The 19,580-nt window shown below is 37.6% G+C and overlaps 1 protein-coding gene and 3 non-coding genes across 4 annotated transcripts; 2 read left to right on the forward strand and 2 right to left on the reverse strand.

The window, feature by feature from the left end:
• Positions 1-978: 978 nt before the first annotated feature.
• Positions 979-3,489, reverse strand: LOC141654862 (uncharacterized). The gene has a single exon (XM_074461976.1). It carries the CDS (start codon positions 3,487-3,489, stop codon positions 979-981), a length of 2,511 nt encoding a protein of 836 aa, XP_074318077.1.
• Positions 3,014-3,120, forward strand: LOC141658240 (small nucleolar RNA R71). Its single transcript, XR_012549137.1, has one exon. It is a non-coding gene; the product is annotated as a small nucleolar RNA R71 (small nucleolar RNA).
• Positions 3,490-11,306: 7,817 nt separating the features above from the next.
• LOC141658241 (small nucleolar RNA R71) lies at positions 11,307-11,413 on the forward strand. Its single transcript, XR_012549138.1, has one exon. It is a non-coding gene; the product is annotated as a small nucleolar RNA R71 (small nucleolar RNA).
• Positions 11,414-14,730: 3,317 nt separating this feature from the next.
• LOC141658229 (small nucleolar RNA R71) lies at positions 14,731-14,837 on the reverse strand. Its single transcript, XR_012549126.1, has one exon. It is a non-coding gene; the product is annotated as a small nucleolar RNA R71 (small nucleolar RNA).
• Between the last annotated feature and the right edge of the window lie 4,743 nt (positions 14,838-19,580).

The following is a 19,580-nucleotide window of genomic DNA, read 5'->3' on the forward strand; positions in this document are numbered from 1 at the left end:
AGAGAATAAGAAAAAATAAATAACATATTTTTGTTGATTTTTGAATTTTCCAAAATGTAAGAACATGTTTTTAATTTTTTTTTGAATATTTGAAAATAAATAACATGTTTTTGGTATTTTTGAATGAAGGAATTTCCTCCCCACACTTATTTATTTACATATTTCAAATGGAAATAAATGTGTGGAGGAAATTTCAAAATAAAATACATGTTTTTTGAAGATTTTTTTTATTTTTCAATTTTTTTTTTTTTTTTTTTTTTTTTTTTTTTTTGGTTTTTGGTTAATGAATGTAATGCATGAATTATTCTATAAGCTAAATTGAAAGGATAATGCAAACTACACTAGATGAATGCAAAGAGAGCTAATTTGGATTAACTCCTATTCGGTTAAGTAAACTAAATGCAAATGCAAGCAAAACATAAATAAATAAAGCAAAGGAAGAGAATTTATACTATGCGATGGTTCTTAAGGGACTCCACCAAACCTCTCATCCAAAATTTTGTTGGATGAAGCAATCCATGTCACACAAGGCACGTAGTAACCGGTCAAAAACTTTAGCAAAAGCCTCAAACAAGCACAAATAGCACCAAGCTATAGCATACCACAACCATCTTCTTTTCCAACACTTCTTTTCATAGTTCCTCTTACCCTCCTTGGCTCCCTTTCTTGGGTCTCTTTGATAGTTAGACCCCTTAAACTTGGAATGGTAGTTAGGTGGTAGGAGGAACAGAATCTCATAAGTTTCACTTGTTGGACAACCCTCTTCTTGGTCACCAAGGTAAGGAAATTGGTTGGGAATAGTAGGTGGAGGAGTCAACTTCTCAACATTGAGGTTCATGATGATGTCATTTTTATCCCCATTTTCTTGACTCTCCTTTTGAACCGAACTATTTTCATTGAGGGCCGCCTCCAAGGCATCAATTTGAGCTTCCCAATCACTTGAAGAGTTATCCAACCAAGGTGCATCTTCTAAAGGGCTTAGATAAATGAATCCGGGGAGTTCAAGAATGATTCAATCTCATCATTAATTTGGTCTTCAAATACATCTTCTTTTGAGTCATCTTTACCCAAGTCTTCCTTCACATCAACTCCCAACACATCATCAACTCCATCCCCCTCCTTGGTTTGACAAACTTCAAATGGGTCCAAATATGAAGGCTCAAGATTATGCTCATTCAAGCAATCCTCCAACAAATCCACTCTACAACAAGAGTCACTTATAGAAGAAGATTTCATGGATTTTTCCAACGAGAATTCCATCTTGTCATCACCAACTTGAAGGGAAAACTTCCCATTCTTAACATCAATCATTGCACCCCCGGTAGCAAGGCATGGGCGCCCTAGGATGATTGGAATTTTGGAATCCTCGGGAATATCCATCACATAGAAGTCGCAAGGTATCACAAGCTTTCCCACTTTGAGTGGTACATCTTCCACAAGGCCAATTGGATACCTCACCGATCTATCCGCAAGTTGCAAAGATACTCTTGTAGGTGAAAGTTCAAAACCCTTCAATTTCTTGAAGATATTGAGAGGCATGAGGCTAATGCTTGCCCCCAAGTCACACAAGGCTCTCTCAATATGAACGGTCCCAATTGTGCATGGTATGGAAAAACTACCCGGATCTTCAAGCTTTGGTGGCATCTTGTGCAATAGGATAGCACTACATTCTTGTGATAAATTGACCATGGTAGTTGGACCCAATGAATTTTTGTTGGAAATCAACTCCTTCAAGAATTTTCCATATGCGGGTATCTCCTTGATGGCATCAATAAAAGGCATGGTGATGTTCACACCTTTCATCATGTGCATGAATTTTCCATACTTTTGCTCAAGCTTTGCTCTTGCCAACCTTTGAGGGAAAGGGATTGGTGGCACATATGGTCTCACGACTTGTTGCTTGGGTTCCTCAACAACCTTGGTGGGTTCATCAAAAACCTTGGTGGACTCATCAACAAGCATGGGAGTCTCTACAACAACCTCTACAAGATCATCTTCAACCACTTTTGGTGGTTCAACCACAACTTCCGGTTTGCGACTCTTTTTCCTCTTTACGAACACCCGATCTTCCAACTCCCTACCACTCCTCAAATGTATAGCATTAATGGTCTCGGTTTTACCCGGAAATTTTCCATTCGAGGCTTGAAATTGACTTATTTGAGAAGCCAATTGAGAGATTTGATTATCCGTCATTCTTTGGGAGGCTTGCATTTGAGTCCTTAGTTGGTTGATAGAGGATGTTGCCTCCTCTTGCATTTGGTTGGAATGAGTGATGAATTGGGTTTGAGAACTCATTAATTGCTCTATCATGAGCTCCACATTTGACTTTGGTTGGGTGGATTGTTGAAAGGGTTGAGAAGTTTGTTGGAATTGTTGGGAATTTTGTTGAAATGGTGGGTTGATTGGTTGATTGAGTGGTTGGAATTGTGGTCTTGGTTGAAAGGTGGTATTTTGCTTTTGGGCTTGGAAATTTGGTGTAAATTGTGGATTTTGTTGGAAAGTGGGGTTTTGGACATTTTGCGAGCCATGAGAAAAATTTGGGTGGACTCTCATTCCGGGATGGTATTGATTGTTGTTGAATGCTTGTCTAGCCGGAATTGATTCCCACACTCCATTCACTTGCTCCATACAATTTGCCTCTCCCATCATCAAAGGACATTCATTTGGTGGATGCCCTTGATCTCCACAAATCTCACAACAATACATTTGAGACCAATTTGATGAAGATTTTCTTGAGGTGTTACTAGAGTTCAACAAAGCAACTTGTTGCTTGAGTTCCTCTATCAATCCCTTGACTTCCACATTGTTTGTTGATTCCACATTGGACTTCCCTTTCCTCTTGTGGCGATCATTATTCCAATGAAAAGTACGGGATGCCATCTCTTCTATAAGCTCCTTAGCCGTCTTGTGATCAATTTTGTCTAATGCCCCCTTTCCCGAGCCGGAATCTAGGTTCATTTTCATTTCATTGCTCAACCCCTCATAAAAGTTGTTGATCAACTCATCATCTCCGATCCCGTGGTGAGGACACAACCTTTGGAGTCCCTTATACCTTTCCCATGCCTCGTAAAGGGTCTCATCATCATGTTGGGTGAAGCCTTGGAGCTCACTCTTGATTCTTGCGGTCCTTTGTGGTGGAAAGTACTTGTTCAAGAAGGCCTTGGAGACATCATTCCAAGTTCTAAATGAATCGGGCTCACAACTCTTCAACCATTCCTTAGCACTCCCCCTCAAAGAATAAGGAAAGAGCCTAAGGCGGATTGCATCCTCCGACACTCCATTTGCTTTAAACATGTCACAACTATCCAAGAATTCATTAAGATGTTCATTGGGGTTTTCGGTGGTTCCCCCTCCGAATTGGTTTCCTTGGACTAGTTGCAACAAAGTAGCCTTCACATCAAAGTTATTGGCTTGAATAGGTGGCTTGACAATACTTGGATTCACCACCTTCTTCGGAGCCAAATTATCCCTCATAGGAACCGCGGCCATTGTTGGTTCTTCTAAAACACCTTCCACTTACTCAACAAAGGGATTAGTAACAAAGAAAGACCTAGTCTAAACTAGAACAAAACAACTAATATCATGCCAATGCTCCCCGGCAACGGCGCTATTTTGATATGCGGGTAGAGGTCGTCGTACCCGATCAAACAAATTAACTCAACTAATGTAGTAGGGTAGTCGAGGTCGAACCACAAGGAGATCAAGGATTGAGTACTAGTTTTGTCTTAGATTATAAGTTAGCTACGTGAATCATAAAGGCCTAGAACTCGGTCCTCCCACAACAATTCATAACTTCACACAATTAATTCCCTAGGCTAATCACTCGGGTAGACAAGTAAGGAGGAGATGGCTCTAATTCGCCTAAGACCCCCCTCTCGGGTTCGAAGTAGGACACTAGCACTACCCACCAACCCCCCCTCTCGGGTTCGAAGGTAGGAATCCCTAACTCAACACTCAACTACCCCAAAATCATGCACAATTCCGAGGAGGTCAAGAACTTGGTCAAGGTCATTAAGCCCCCATCGTATTCCGGGTCATCCCACTCCCTCTCTCGAGGGTCGATTTCAAACGCTAGTCTAGAGGCACCCTCCCTTAGTTCTCCCTTTCGGTCTCAACTAAGGTTAGCGATAAGACCAAATTCCGGCACCCGATTCCCAACCTAACCAACTCTCGTTGGTGGACAAGGGTTACAAGTCGACACTACCCAAAATCGATCCATAAGTCAAGTCAATCCTCTAAACTACCCTCACCAATTTCCCCAAATAATTAGCCTTTATGAGATTCAATTAGTGAAACTACTCATGTCGGGTCAAACCGAGTCCTAGTAGAAGACTACTCACTAATCATGTTCCTAATTGCAAAGAGAGACAATAAAGATGGAATCTTTATGCATAATCATAATGGAAGTACAAATTTTATTACTAATCATGCAACAATCCAACTTAAATTATAAGGAAAGACAATTTAATTCAAGAGACAATGAAGATTAAACTAAAGGCACAAACTTTAACTCAATAAACTCAAAGACTCAATCTTTAACATGAGAAATCAAAGATTCAATCTTGTAAACAACAATGGTGAGAAGAGAAAAGATGAACAAGAGAGAGAATAACAACAATCTAACATAAACAATTAAGATTAAACTTGAAAGAAAAATAAATGTAAACAAATGAAATTAGGAAGAGAAATTATACCCACTCAATAGCAAAGAAAGGAACTTGGATTGAAATATGGAAGGATTCTTCAATTCTCCAAATACAACCCAAAATTACTAATTGTAAACTAATGAAAAGAGAAGAACTTGAATGAACAAAAGAAGAATTAAACTAATAATTAAAGAAAGATAACAACTTTTTATTGAATGAAAATAAGAGAGGAAATATGAGGGTTTTACAATATTGAGAGAGAATAAGATGAACTAGTCTAATTTAATTCCAAGGTATGGTAATGTGTAAGGTCTAATGTGGTCTTTATATACCACTTGTACTAATCTACTAATTACTACTAATAATAATAATATTAAAATATAATCTAATAATAATAATAATATTAATCTCCCACTATGACCCAAATAACCGACTCAACAAAAACACAAAAAAGGGGAAGGGGATTGTTTTATACGGAGTACAAAACAGAAATAAAAAAGAAAACAAGAAGGAAGAAACGGGATCTGAAACACGCCAAAAGTGATGCCCAGCCGGTCCACCGGCCGCCGGGGTTGACACCGGCTGGGAGTCTCCTGGAAACTTGAGGTGAAAATCAGTGTATTCCCAGCCGGTTGGGGGGCGGCAGACGGTCACCCGTCTAGGAGCACGATTTGCGTTTTGTGGGTGTTGCGAGCCGGTGGGCCGGCCACCGGTGACAAGGCCGGCTGGGAGTTCTCTGGAAAATGGAGTCAATTCTTTGCGTATTCCCAGCCGGTTGGGTAGGCGGCAGCCGGTGACCCGACTCAGAGAACGATTGCTTCTATTCCAATTAACTCGGTTTCGATCCCGAGTTCATGCTTGATGATGGCGGCTGCTGCTCGGTTGATTGCTGCTCGTCTATGACGGAGTTGTTGCTTGTAGGTCGGACTGATGAAATGGTGGTTTGTTAATGGTGAAGGAGGTGAAGTGCAGGAACAATGGGAATGGTGGGTGAAAATGGTGAATGTGGTTGCTGCCATTGTTGTTGTTGCAGGTTTAATGGAGATGGAGCTCGGATTGTTGATGTTAATGGTGAACGATGAAGGCAGGGGGAATGATGAACATGCTTAAATGGTGATGAATGGTGGTGCGATGATGATGAATTGGTGTGGCCTTGTTCAATTAATTCTGCCAATGTCAAGGTCAAAGTGCTGACCTTGTCTCAAATAGATTTGACTCATAGTCAACATCCGCTTTATCTATTCCGTCTTTAATCAACTAGGTACCTACAAAGATTAAAACAAAAACAAAACGGTAGCAAATAATCATTATTCATATTGTTTATAATTAAAATAAATAATTACTAGTTAACTAATAAAACTAATAAATGAGCTATTTATCAATAAAGCATACAAAATCGAGTCGTAATAAAGGATTAAATATGGGGTATAATGACACTAAAATTATACTTATCAAATCTCCCCACACTTAAACCTTACTCGTCCCTCAGCAGCTCATTTAAACTAAACCGAGACCCTTAATATAAAAGACTAGCTAAACTAATAAAATCCGATGAGAGGCAATTAACGGCCCTTCTCCGTCCCTTCAACTCACAACGAAACACAATGAGGTATGTGCTTCCTTGCAAGGCAAGTGGGGGCTTGCGAAAAATTTTGACACATCCAAACATTTAAGCACAAAATAGCACATAAGATGCATCTACAAAAAGTCAAACCGCTTTCCTCATCTAAGCGGCCGTTTTGTTTTCAAAAACCGAACAAAGAGAGTCATAAGTGGAGGATGTCATCTCCGGGTCTTACCAAGGTGTCGACTCCCTAATTCTAGCTCAAGTAACCAATATTGACAACACGGGGTGCCAAAGAAACAAATTCTAGGCGGGAAAGGGGAAGTATGAAGCTATACTCCCAAGAATGACACGACACACACAAGATTCGACTCCATATCAAACCTTTGACCAAAGGAGACCAAGGCCCGACTCTCACGGGTTTCACTAGTCACTCAAATGAAAGAACGGGGTGATTTTTGTGACAAAATGTAACCAAAATCACTCTCCTAACTCGACTTGCGAGGCATGCCCGCAATCTAATATGGTACTCCATCCAAAATCCGCAAGAGAAATGCCAAATGATGCACATACAAGAGAGACAACCGGGTTGTAATGGGGTTGGGTTAGGTGAAAAGGGATCGGTGCAAGCACCGTTTTATGACATGTGAGGCTATCGGATCGAGTAGTCGCCACATCTAACCAATTCACTAAATCGTACCAATGCAAAACAATTCCTCCACAAAATTTGGCAAAAATTGCCATTTCTATCCATTCATTTCATTCTTTTCAAAACAAGATCAATTGCAAATCCATCAACCCTTTATTTGGCACAAAATATACATTCTTTTCTTTTTGTTTTTCATTTCATTTTTCTCTTTTTTTATTTGTTTTTTTTTTCTTCATTTTTTTTCTTTTCTATTTGATTTTCTTTCTTGCATTTTTCACGACTTGTTCACCTCTTATTAAACAAAAGTAGCCAAAGTTGCATTTCACTCATGTGGCATTAAGATCATACACCTCAAGGAGAGTCAAAATTTCAACCCAAATATACTCCACAAAAGAACCACAATGACGAACTACTCAACCAAGGTGAGTTGTTTATGGGATGTAGTTGTTTTGTTGGCAATAGAAACGATATGGTTTAGGCTCAAAATGGGTTAACAAAAGGAAACAATTGACTCAAGGGCATAACAAAAGCTTATTTGGCTATTGTGAGGTTACTTTATTTGAATAAATATGTCTCAATATGCACACCGACACTTCTACGGTAAGGAATGAGCACCATACTTGTGCGTTTTGACATGACATACCACGTAAGGAGAACTACTCTCATGACCTAAACAGGACCGGTTTGATGGACCGGCCATAAGGAGGCTCTATCCTCACATTTTAGTAGCTATATCGGACCTAGGTCAAGTCTCGGGCCTAATACGGTCTCACAAGGTGGTCGCAACTTGGTTGTTAAGCTAGACTTCCGGGTTTTTGCAAGCAAAAACCCTAACATGTGTCATCAAAAGGCACGAGCTATCAAGAGGGAAATGACACGGGCAAAACAAATTATCATCATTGGCAACATATGCCCTCCACATTAAGACCCTCTATACAATTATTTACAAACACGATGCAAAGTGTATGGATGCAAACTACACATATGAACAATCTACGTGAATGCAAGAGTGAACACGTATATACATGTCTAATCTAAATGCATACAAGTTCTAGTCCTAACAACACATCAACAACACACGCATATCCAAAACGGTTCCCAAAAGGAACACCCACATCACATATCCCGTCCTCCTCCATGCTTATATACAAAAAGAAAAGGAAGGATAAAGGAGAAAAGAATTGGAAGAATTTTACCAAGCGTCTTCTCCGATGATTCATGTGTTGCCTATCAAAATGGTTAGGACAAATGCAATATATATAATATAAACAATGCAATATTTTTTTGAAATTTTTCAATTTTTTCAATTTTTAGGCATTTTTGTATTTTTCTCAAATTAACAAGCAAATACATACAAATATAAACAATATGCACAAAGTGGATATTTCCCTCCCCACACTTGAGATTTACATTGTCCTCAATGGAACAAAGCATAGGGAGAGAATAAGAAAAAATAAATAACATATTTTTGTTGATTTTTGAATTTTCCAAAATGTAAGAACATGTTTTTAATTTTTTTTTGAATATTTGAAAATAAATAACATGTTTTTGGTATTTTTGAATGAAGGAATTTCCTCCCCACACTTATTTATTTACATATTTCAAATGGAAATAAATGTGTGGAGGAAATTTCAAAATAAAATACATGTTTTTTGAAGATTTTTTTGATTTTTCAATTTTTTTTTTTTTTTTTTTTTTTTTTTTGGTTTTTGGTTAATGAATGTAATGCATGAATTATTCTATAAGCTAAATTGAAAGGATAATGCAAACTACACTAGATGAATGCAAAGAGAGCTAATTTGGATTAACTCTTATTCGGTTAAGTAAACTAAATGCAAATGCAAGCAAAACATAAACAAATAAAGCAAAGGAAGAGAATTTATACTATGCGATGGTTCTTAAGGGACTCCACCAAACCTCTCATCCAAAATTTTGTTGGTTGAAGCAATCCATGTCACACAAGGCACGTAGTAACCGGTCAAAAACTTTAGCAAAAGCCTCAAACAAGCACAAATAGCACCAAGCTATAGCATACCACAACCATCTTCTTTTCCAACACTTCTTTTCATAGTTCCTCTTACCCTCCTTGGCTCCCTTTCTTGGGTCTCTTTGATAGTTAGACCCCTTAAACTTGGAATGGTAGTTAGGTGGTAGGAGGAACAGAATCTCATAAGTTTCACTTGTTGGACAACCCTCTTCTTGGTCACCAAGGTAAGGAAATTGGTTGGGAATAGTAGGTGGAGGAGTCAACTTCTCAACATTGAGGTTCATGATGATGTCATTTTTATCCCCATTTTCTTGACTCTCCTTTTGAACCGAACTATTTCCATTGAGGGCCGCCTCCAAGGCATCAATTTGAGCTTCCCAATCACTTGAAGAGTTATCCAACCAAGGTGCATCTTCTAAAGGGCTTAGATTAAATGAATCCGGGGAGTTCAAGAATGATTCAATCTCATCATTAATTTGGTCTTCAAATACATCTTCTTTTGAGTCATCTTTACCCAAGTCTTCCTTCACATCAACTCCCAACACATCATCAACTCCATCCCCCTCCTTGGTTTGACAAACTTCAAATGGGTCCAAATATGAAAGCTCAAGATTATGCTCATTCAAGCAATCCTCCAACAAATCCACTCTACAACAAGAGTCACTTATAGAAGAAGATTTCATGGATTTTTCCAACGAGAATTCCATCTTGTCATCACCAACTTGAAGGGAAAACTTCCCATTCTTAACATCAATCATTGCACCCCCGGTAGCAAGGCATGGGCGCCCTAGGATGATTGGAATTTTGGAATCCTCGGGAATATCCATTACATAGAAGTCGCAAGGTATCACAAGCTTTCCCACTTTGAGTGGTACATCTTCCACAAGGCCAATTGGATACCTCACCGATCTATCCGCAAGTTGCAAAGATACTCTTGTAGGTGAAAGTTCAAAACCCTTCAATTTCTTGAAGATATTGAGAGGCATGAGGCTAATGCTTGCCCCCAAGTCACACAAGGCTCTCTCAATATGAACGGTCCCAATTGTGCATGGTATGGAAAAACTACCCGGATCTTCAAGCTTTGGTGGCATCTTGTGCAATAGGATAGCACTACATTCTTGTGATAAATTGACCATGGTAGTTGGACCCAATGAATTTTTGTTGGAAATCAACTCCTTCAAGAATTTTCCATATGCGGGTATCTCCTTGATGGCATCAATAAAAGGCATGGTGATGTTCACACCTTTCATCATGTGCATGAATTTTCCATACTTTTGCTCAAGCTTTGCTCTTGCCAACCTTTGAGGGAAAGGGATTGGTGGCACATATGGTCTCACGACTTGTTGCTTGGGTTCCTCAACAACCTTGGTGGGTTCATCAAAAACCTTGGTGGACTCATCAACAAGCATGGGAGTCTCTACAACAACCTCTACAAGATCATCTTCAACCACTTTTGGTGGTTCAACCACAACTTCCGGTTTGCGACTCTTTTTCCTCTTTACGAACACCCGATCTTCCAACTCCCTACCACTCCTCAAATGTATAGCATTAATGGTCTCGGTTTTACCCGGAAATTTTCCATTCGAGGCTTGAAATTGACTTATTTGAGAAGCCAATTGAGAGATTTGATTATCCGTCATTCTTTGGGAGGCTTGCATTTGAGTCCTTAGTTGGTTGATAGAGGATGTTGCCTCCTCTTGCATTTGGTTGGAATGAGTGATGAATTGGGTTTGAGAACTCATTAATTGCTCTATCATGAGCTCCACATTTGACTTTGGTTGGGTGGATTGTTGAAAGGGTTGAGAAGTTTGTTGGAATTGTTGGGAATTTTGTTGAAATGGTGGGTTGATTGGTTGATTGAGTGGTTGGAATTGTGGTCTTGGTTGAAAGGTGGTATTTTGCTTTTGGGCTTGGAAATTTGGTGTAAATTGTGGATTTTGTTGGAAAGTGGGGTTTTGGACATTTTGTGAGCCATGAGAAAAATTTGGGTGGACTCTCATTCCGGGATGGTATTGATTGTTGTTGAATGCTTGTCTAGCCGGAATTGATTCCCACACTCCATTCACTTGCTCCATACAATTTGCCTCTCCCATCATCAAAGGACATTCATTTGGTGGATGCCCTTGATCTCCACAAATCTCACAACAATACATTTGAGACCAATTTGATGAAGATTTTCTTGAGGTGTTACTAGAGTTCAACAAAGCAACTTGTTGCTTGAGTTCCTCTATCAATCCCTTGACTTCCACATTGTTTGTTGATTCCACATTGGACTTCCCTTTCCTCTTGTGGCGATCATTATTCCAATGAAAAGTACGGGATGCCATCTCTTCTATAAGCTCCTTAGCCGTCTTGTGATCAATTTTGTCTAATGCCCCCTTTCCCGAGCCGGAATCTAGGTTCATTTTCATTTCATTGCTCAACCCCTCATAAAAGTTGTTGATCAACTCATCATCTCCGATCCCGTGGTGAGGACACAACCTTTGGAGTCCCTTATACCTTTCCCATGCCTCGTAAAGGGTCTCATCATCATGTTGGGTGAAGCCTTGGAGCTCACTCTTGATTCTTGCGGTCCTTTGTGGTGGAAAGTACTTGTTCAAGAAGGCCTTGGAGACATCATTCCAAGTTCTAAATGAATCGGGCTCACAACTCTTCAACCATTCCTTAGCACTCCCCCTCAAAGAATAAGGAAAGAGCCTAAGGCGGATTGCCTCCTCCGACACTCCATTTGCTTTAAACATGTCACAACTATCCAAGAATTCATTAAGATGTTCATTGGGGTTTTCGGTGGTTCCCCCTCCGAATTGGTTTCCTTGGACTAGTTGCAACAAAGTAGCCTTCACATCAAAGTTATTGGCTTGAATAGGTGGCTTGACAATACTTGGATTCACCACCTTCTTCGGAGCCAAATTATCCCTCATAGGAACCGCGGCCATTGTTGGTTCTTCTAAAACACCTTCCACTTACTCAACAAAGGGATTAGTAACAAAGAAAGACCTAGTCTAAACTAGAACAAAACAACTAATATCATGCCAATGCTCCCCGGCAACGGCGCCATTTTGATATGCGGGTAGAGGTCGTCGTACCCGATCAAACAAATTAACTCAACTAATGTAGTAGGGTAGTCGAGGTCGAACCACAAGGAGATCAAGGATTGAGTACTAGTTTTGTCTTAGATTATAAGTTAGCTACGTGAATCATAAAGGCCTAGAACTCGGTCCTCCCACAACAATTCATAACTTCACACAATTAATTCCCTAGGCTAATCACTCGGGTAGACAAGTAAGGAGGAGATGGCTCTAATTCGCCTAAGACCCCCCTCTCGGGTTCGAAGTAAGACACTAGCACTACCCACCAACCCCCCTCTCGGGTTCGAAGGTAGGAATCCCTAACTCAACACTCAACTACCCCAAAATCATGCACAATTCCGAGGAGGTCAAGAACTTGGTCAAGGTCATTAAGCCCCCATCGTATTCCGGGTCATCCCACTCCCTCTCTCGAGGGTCGATTTCAAACGCTAGTCTAGAGGCACCCTCCCTTAGTTCTCCCTTTCGGTCTCAACTAAGGTTAGCGATAAGACCAAATTCCGGGTACCCGATTCCCAACCTAACCAACTCTCGTTGGTGGACAAGGGTTACAAGTCGACACTACCCAAAATCGATCCATAAGTCAAGTCAATCCTCTAAACTACCCTCACCAATTTCCCCAAATAATTAGCCTTTATGAGATTCAATTAGTGAAACTACTCATGTCGGGTCAAACCGAGTCCTAGTAGAAGACTACTCACTAATCATGTTCCTAATTGCAAGAGAGACAATAAAGATGGAATCTTTATGCATAATCATAATGGAAGTACAAATTTTATTACTAATCATGCAACAATCCAACTTAAATTATAAGGAAAGACAATTTAATTCAAGAGACAATGAAGATTAAACTAAAGGCACAAACTTTAACTCAATAAACTCAAAGACTCAATCTTTAACATGAGAAATCAAAGATTCAATCTTGTAAACAACAATGGTGAGAAGAGAAAAGATGAACAAGAGAGAGAATAACAACAATCTAACATAAACAATTAAGATTAAACTTGAAAGAAAAATAAATGTAAACAAATGAAATTAGGAAGAGAAATTATACCCACTCAATAGCAAAGAAAGGAACTTGGATTGAAATATGGAAGGATTCTTCAATTCTCCAAATACAACCCAAAATTACTAATTGTAAACTAATGAAAAGAGAAGAACTTGAATGAACAAAAGAAGAATTAAACTAATAATTAAAGAAAGATAACAACTTTTTATTGAATGAAAATAAGAGAGGAAATATGAGGGTTTTACAATATTGAGAGAGAATAAGATGAACTAGTCTAATTTAATTCCAAGGTATGGTAATGTGTAAGGTCTAATGTGGTCTTTATATACCACTTGTACTAATCTACTAATTACTACTAATAATAATAATATTAAAATATAATCTAATAATAATAATAATATTAATCTCCCACTATGACCCAAATAACCGACTCAACAAAAACACAAAAAAGGGGAAGGGGATTGTTTTATACGGAGTACAAAACAGAAATAAAAAAGAAAACAAGAAGGAAGAAACGGGATCTGAAACACGCCAAAAGTGATGCCCAGTAGGTCCACCGGCCGCCGGGGGTTGACACCGGCTGGGAGTCTCCGGAAACTTGAGGTGAAAATCAGTGTATTCCCAGCCGGTTGGGGGGCGGCAGACGGTCACCCGTCTAGGAGCACGATTTGCGTTTTGTGGGTGTTGCGAGCCGGTGGGCTGCCACCGGTGACAAGGCCGGCTGGGAGTTCTCTCGGAAAATGGAGTCAATTCTTTGCGTATTCCCAGCCGGTTGGGTAGGCGGCAGCCGGTGACCCGACTCAGAGAACGATTGCTTCTATTCCAATTAACTCGGTTTCGATCCCGAGTTCATGCTTGATGATGGGCCGCTTTCGGTTGATTCTTTGCTCGTCTATGACGGAGTTGTTGCTTGTAGGTCGGACTGATGAAATGGTGGTTTGTTAATGGTGAAGGAGGTGAAGTGCAGGAACAATGGGAATGGTGGGTGAAAATGGTGAATGTGGTTGCTGCCATTGTTGTTGTTGCAGGTTTAATGGAGATGGAGCTCGGATTGTTGATGTTAATGGTGAACGATGAAGGCAGGGGGAATGATGAACATGCTTAAATGGTGATGAATGGTGGTGCGATGATGATGAATTGGTGTGGCCTTGTTCAATTAATTCTGCCAATGTCAAGGTCAAAGTGCTGACCTTGTCTCAAATAGATTTGACTCATAGTCAACATCCGCTTTATCTATTCCGTCTTTAATCAACTAGGTACCTACAAAGATTAAAACAAAAACAAAACGGTAGCAAATAATCATTATTCATATTGTTTATAATTAAAATAAATAATTACTAGTTAACTAATAAAACTAATAAATGAGCTATTTATCAATAAAGCATACAAAATTGAGTCGTAATAAAGGATTAAATATGGGGTATAATGACACTAAAATTATACTTATCAGCCACCTCAATTCCAAAGGGTTTCAATCTTCAGACGGAGGATGGGAATACATTTGACATCCGTCCTTCTTACATAAATCTGGTGGAGAGAAACCTTTATAGAGGTGTGGCAGGTGAAGATCCGAGGAAGCACATGAAGACCTTCACCGATTACTGTTCTACTATCCCCGCCACTAAGGGGGTAACTCAAGACAAGATTAAGGAGGTTCTATTTCCTTTCTCTTTGATCGACTCGGCCAGGAGTGGTCGATCGACTTGGACCGCACGGTGATGGGGTTACAGATTGGGAGTCTCTTGTTCTTGCCTTTTACAAGAGATAATTCCCTCCACAGCGCACCAATCTACTGAGGGCCAAGATTACTAGTTTCAGACAGAATCCCGATGAGAGTTTATATGAGGCGTGGTCACGATTCAAGAAATTGGTGAGGTCTATTCCTCATCATGGCTTTGACCCATGGTTCATAGCTAATCAGTTCTACAATGGACTGTATGACGACCACAGAGCCATACTTGATGCGTCATCTAGTGGTAGATTCCAGGAGAATACAGATGATGATAAGGGATGGTCCCTTATTGAAGAGATGGCGAATCACAGTGCTGAGTATGGAAACCCGAGGGATAGTATAAGGACAGTTCATGCGATAGATAAGCAGGTTGTGGCTCAGCTGGAAACCATGAATGCTAGATTTGACAAGTTGGAGTTACAAGCAGCTGGGGAACCTCAGACGGTCCATGTTCTTACTAGAGGAGAGACCGTTTCATGTGAAAGATATGGAAGTAATGATGGCCACACTGCTGTTGACTGTCTTGTGGAGAAGGAACAAGTCCTTCGCCTTTCAACAATACAGGCAAGGAAGGGGTGTTGGGAAATGTGTCCTCAACAATAGTGCGATCACATGATTTAAATATCATTATTAAATCTCATTTCAATAATACGGAAGGGATGATACATTACATATATATAGTCAACTGGTCCACACATATCGGTAATGATTGGTTGGCTAGAGTTTGACATTATTCTTTGTCGTCTTGACGGTGGTGATCGATTGATCCCTTGAGGTCACACCTAAAGGACGATTCCCTTAATTGAAAAGGTTAATTAGTTGTATACCGATACAGATTAATTAATTCCTTAAAATTGAACAATTCGATTTGTGAGAAAGAGAATATTGATATCTTATTGTAATGGGATTAAATAAGATTTATTTTAGTAATAAAATGCTTTGTTGCTAAAATTATTTATTGTTTGAGAAACAATAAAGATAAGAATGAATGGTTAATTATAATTACAAGAAGTTGTGAATTATAACTGTATGACCCATTTTATTTAAGTGATCAAGCATCACTAGTCAATTTGTTGAATGTAATTTAATTAATTTATAAAATGATATTTATGTGATAAATATGCATTTAATTAATTAGTAACATGTATCATACTACATGTGACATATTGTGTGACAAATGACAAATTGACAAAAATAAAATGGTAGTCCATTTTATACATAATGGACCGAAAATAGTGGGTGTGTTAGTGGGTTTTGGTTGTTTTATTTTATTTGATAAAATAAACATCATGATGACTACTCTTGACTAGCCTTACAACCTACTCCACTTTCTTACACACCTATATTTTTGATAAGAGAAAAAGAAAAGCAATGATGCTCCTTTGGGCTAGAGTTGGGCGGCACACACACTCTTAATTGAGTAGTGTTGGTTGCTTTATTTTTCTTAAAATACTACCATTCATAAAACATGCAAGATGTTCATGTAGAATTTCCTCTCTTCTCTCTCTTCCATCTTCATCAAAAAGGATGAGATTTTAATCTAAATTGTTCATATAAATTACTAAGATTACTAGAAGTAGTATATGAGTATTAGTAATAGATTTTAAGGTAAACTACAATACAAACATCTAGTACATGTTTATTTGTGGGATTAAGGGATTGTCTTGGGTGCTACTAATTGGAGGGCTTCTAATTTGAAGTCAAGAATGTTCATCCATTAATGGAAAGCTCAAGAACTAACAAGAAGGAGATCTTGTTAGTGCCCATTATGACCGAAATCTTTATGGTGAGAAAATGTTTTCTTATCTTATTTTATTAATGTTTGCATGCATAAAATCCACATTTAATTTTATGACAAATTAATTTTAACATATATGAGTATGTTAGTATGTATATAGATCTACATTTCCTTCAATCGGTATCATGAGCCACGGTTGTTTGCATGCAAATTGGTTAAAAGTTTTTCCAAGTTATAAGAATAACAAATAAAACTTGTAAAATTTGTGTTATTATGAGATATCACTAAATTAATCCATGCATGTTAATATTTCTGGTCCTAAAATGTTTTAGGATATTTTGGTTAATTTTTTTCGGATTTTTATTGTTCATATTTCTCTATAATGACATTTAAATGTGATTTTATGAGTAAAAATGTCATTTTTGGTCGAAAATTAGCTATACTTCGAATTTTAAGTTGGTTTTTGGATATGTTGTTACATATATTATTTTGAGATAACCTGTAAATTTTCATAATTTTTGGACTTGTTATGCTCGAAAAATGAATTTTTCATTATTAAATACGGATTTAAGAGAAAAATAGGTTAATATGAGTTAAATTTCGAATCTGGTCATAGAAAATTAATATGTTGTCACATGCAATTTTACAAGATGTGTGTAAAATAATTGGCTATAAAGAAGTCTTTTAGCATGATTTATGAATTTTTGAAGAAAAATAGCATAAATAGTGACATTATTAGTGAAAATTAATAAAACATAATCTATGACTTAGGAAAAACGTCTAATGTTGCATTTTATTATCTTTTTCAGATCTAAAATTGAAAATTTAGTGAAAATAATTTTTCCATGTTTTTATGATTATTTTATTATAAATCGATAAACCGCAACATTGTTTTTCCCGAAAAATTTCGAAATTTTTAACCTAAGATTTTGAACATTATGAGTGTCATGGAATTTTTCCAGAATGTTCATGAGTTTAAATTTCAAATTTTGAATTTATTTGAATTTTTTGTAATTTATTTGAAGTTTAATAGCTTATTTTTGTAATTTTTGGTCCATTTATGAACAATTTTGTAAATAAAGGTTAATTATGGTCAAATTATTAGTGAAGACTATATTTTGAGTCCTAAGAGGTTAGGGTAATTAACTTATGCATAAATATGAGTTTATGTATTTTTGTGATTATAAAATGTTGAAATCACGCAAACCGTAAAAACCGAGTAATATACGATATTGGCTAATTAAAGGCGATTTAGCATAAAATTGAGCATGTTCATACATATTATAATGATGCATTTTTCTTTATGATTGTCATAATTTTAATTTATGTAATTTTGAATTATGTAATTTTACTTAGTATGGCCTTAGATTTTAATTGGTATTTCCCGAAATGTATGGGAATACCGATTCGGTTGTAATTTTTATTGTGATCTCGTATCACCGTTTTGTAATTTAATAGATTTATTTTATTTTAAGTTACAAATGTATAATAGGAAATTATGTAATTTATTATGTAATTTTATTCATTCCGGAGTTCCAAAAGATGGATTTCTTCAAGAATGGCGATACATAAAGACGGTGTTACCTAGAGATGCGTGCCACAACCGAAGTTCAAGGGACCAATGGAGTTGGTTTCCGAATGTGTAATAGGTTAATAGTTTTTCTTTTTTAGGAAAGGCCATACTAGGATTTATTTATTTTTATGCTTGCATTTTATTTTATGTCGCATGCATCGCTAAATCGCCATAACTAAACATGCATCCCCTTTTTTTTTTTTTTTTTTTTTTTTTTTTTATCGAGTTTATCGACCGTGTCAATTAGAATTATCATAGTTCACCGCTTTAGTTCACTTAAAACGTGATAGATAATAAATTGACATGACCTCTCGCTAAAACAAACAATTGAGACATAGCCTTACCAAATAGTAGAAACCATGAAAACCTATTTCGCGAGAGAGTGCACTCGGCTACCCCGGGGTACAAACCTTGTTACGTAGGGGAAGTGGGTGATAAATGTCTAATCCACCGAATTCATGTTGATGAGGGTTTCATCGGCTACCCCGTGCCTAAGTTAATGTGGGTTTGGATAATGGACACATTTATTCGAAATTTGGATTGAACTCAACAAAAGTAATTGATGAGGGTTTCATCGGCTACCCCGTGCCCTTGTTGATGTGTTTTGGGCTATAGATAAATATTAGAGTAATTTTATCGACCAAGAGTTCTAAAAGTAGAATCGATTAAAAGGTTAATCCACCGAGTTATATTGATGAAGGTTTCATCGGCTACCCCGTGCCTAAGTCGATATGAATTTGGGTCTTGGAATCATTTATCATAGTTGGGTAGAGGTCACTATGTAAATGCTTTACTTGTTTTTCAAGTATTAATAAAACGATAAATGTTAAGTTTTCCACTATTCCGTTGTTATATTGTTCTATTTCTTTACCACAATTCATATACGATATCATTTCGTTTTGATTCAAATCTCCATTAAAACATCGTAACTAAAGACAAAATTTGAATTTGCTTCTAAAACCTCAAACGAACCATTGCTAAGGATCTCTTGTTAAGAGTATAGATTAAAGTTATTCATTATCAAACAGGTTTTGATTCTTGACTAACACATCTACTTACAATGGATTATTTTTCATGTACTTAAATGAATTAAGTACCTTGAAGCGATAAATTGTTTTGGTAATTAGTTTTGTCAGAATTCGTAATTGACCAAAATAACGCAACCACTTCAATGAAAGTTTTAAGACTAAAACGAACAAATGAAGAGTGAATCTTCATGAATTCAATTTTGCTTCTCAAAGCAAAGACTCATTGAATTAAGTGGGAGCATTCTCTTAAACCGTTAAGATGAGGACGAGGTTCAAGAAGTAAAGATTATAATGGAATTGATACAAGGTAATGTTAAAGGTAAAGTTGTTGAGAATGACGATACTAAACCTATCAAACCCGACCGATAAAGTTTCCATTGTCTTAAATGTTAGACACGAGAAAGGAAACTACCCCAAATTATTGAAGAATCAACAAGTTAGTTGTGGGACATCTAATTGAACCTTCTTCTTTAAATGTTTATTTGATTAAACATAAATTTTGCTAGTATTACTCCGTCAATATTAGAAACCGGTGGTGGTTTTCATCATTATGTTTGATACATAGGAT

This window comes from Silene latifolia, chromosome 5, assembly GCF_048544455.1.
Source record: "Silene latifolia isolate original U9 population chromosome 5, ASM4854445v1, whole genome shotgun sequence".
In the NCBI taxonomy this organism is placed as follows: domain Eukaryota; kingdom Viridiplantae; phylum Streptophyta; class Magnoliopsida; order Caryophyllales; family Caryophyllaceae; genus Silene; species Silene latifolia.

What these genes read in the sequence shown, in the direction of transcription:
- LOC141654862 (XM_074461976.1), bottom strand. Translation starts at nt 3,489, where the DNA reads ATGGCCGCGGTTCCTATGAGGGATAATTTGGCTCCGAAGAAGGTGGTG.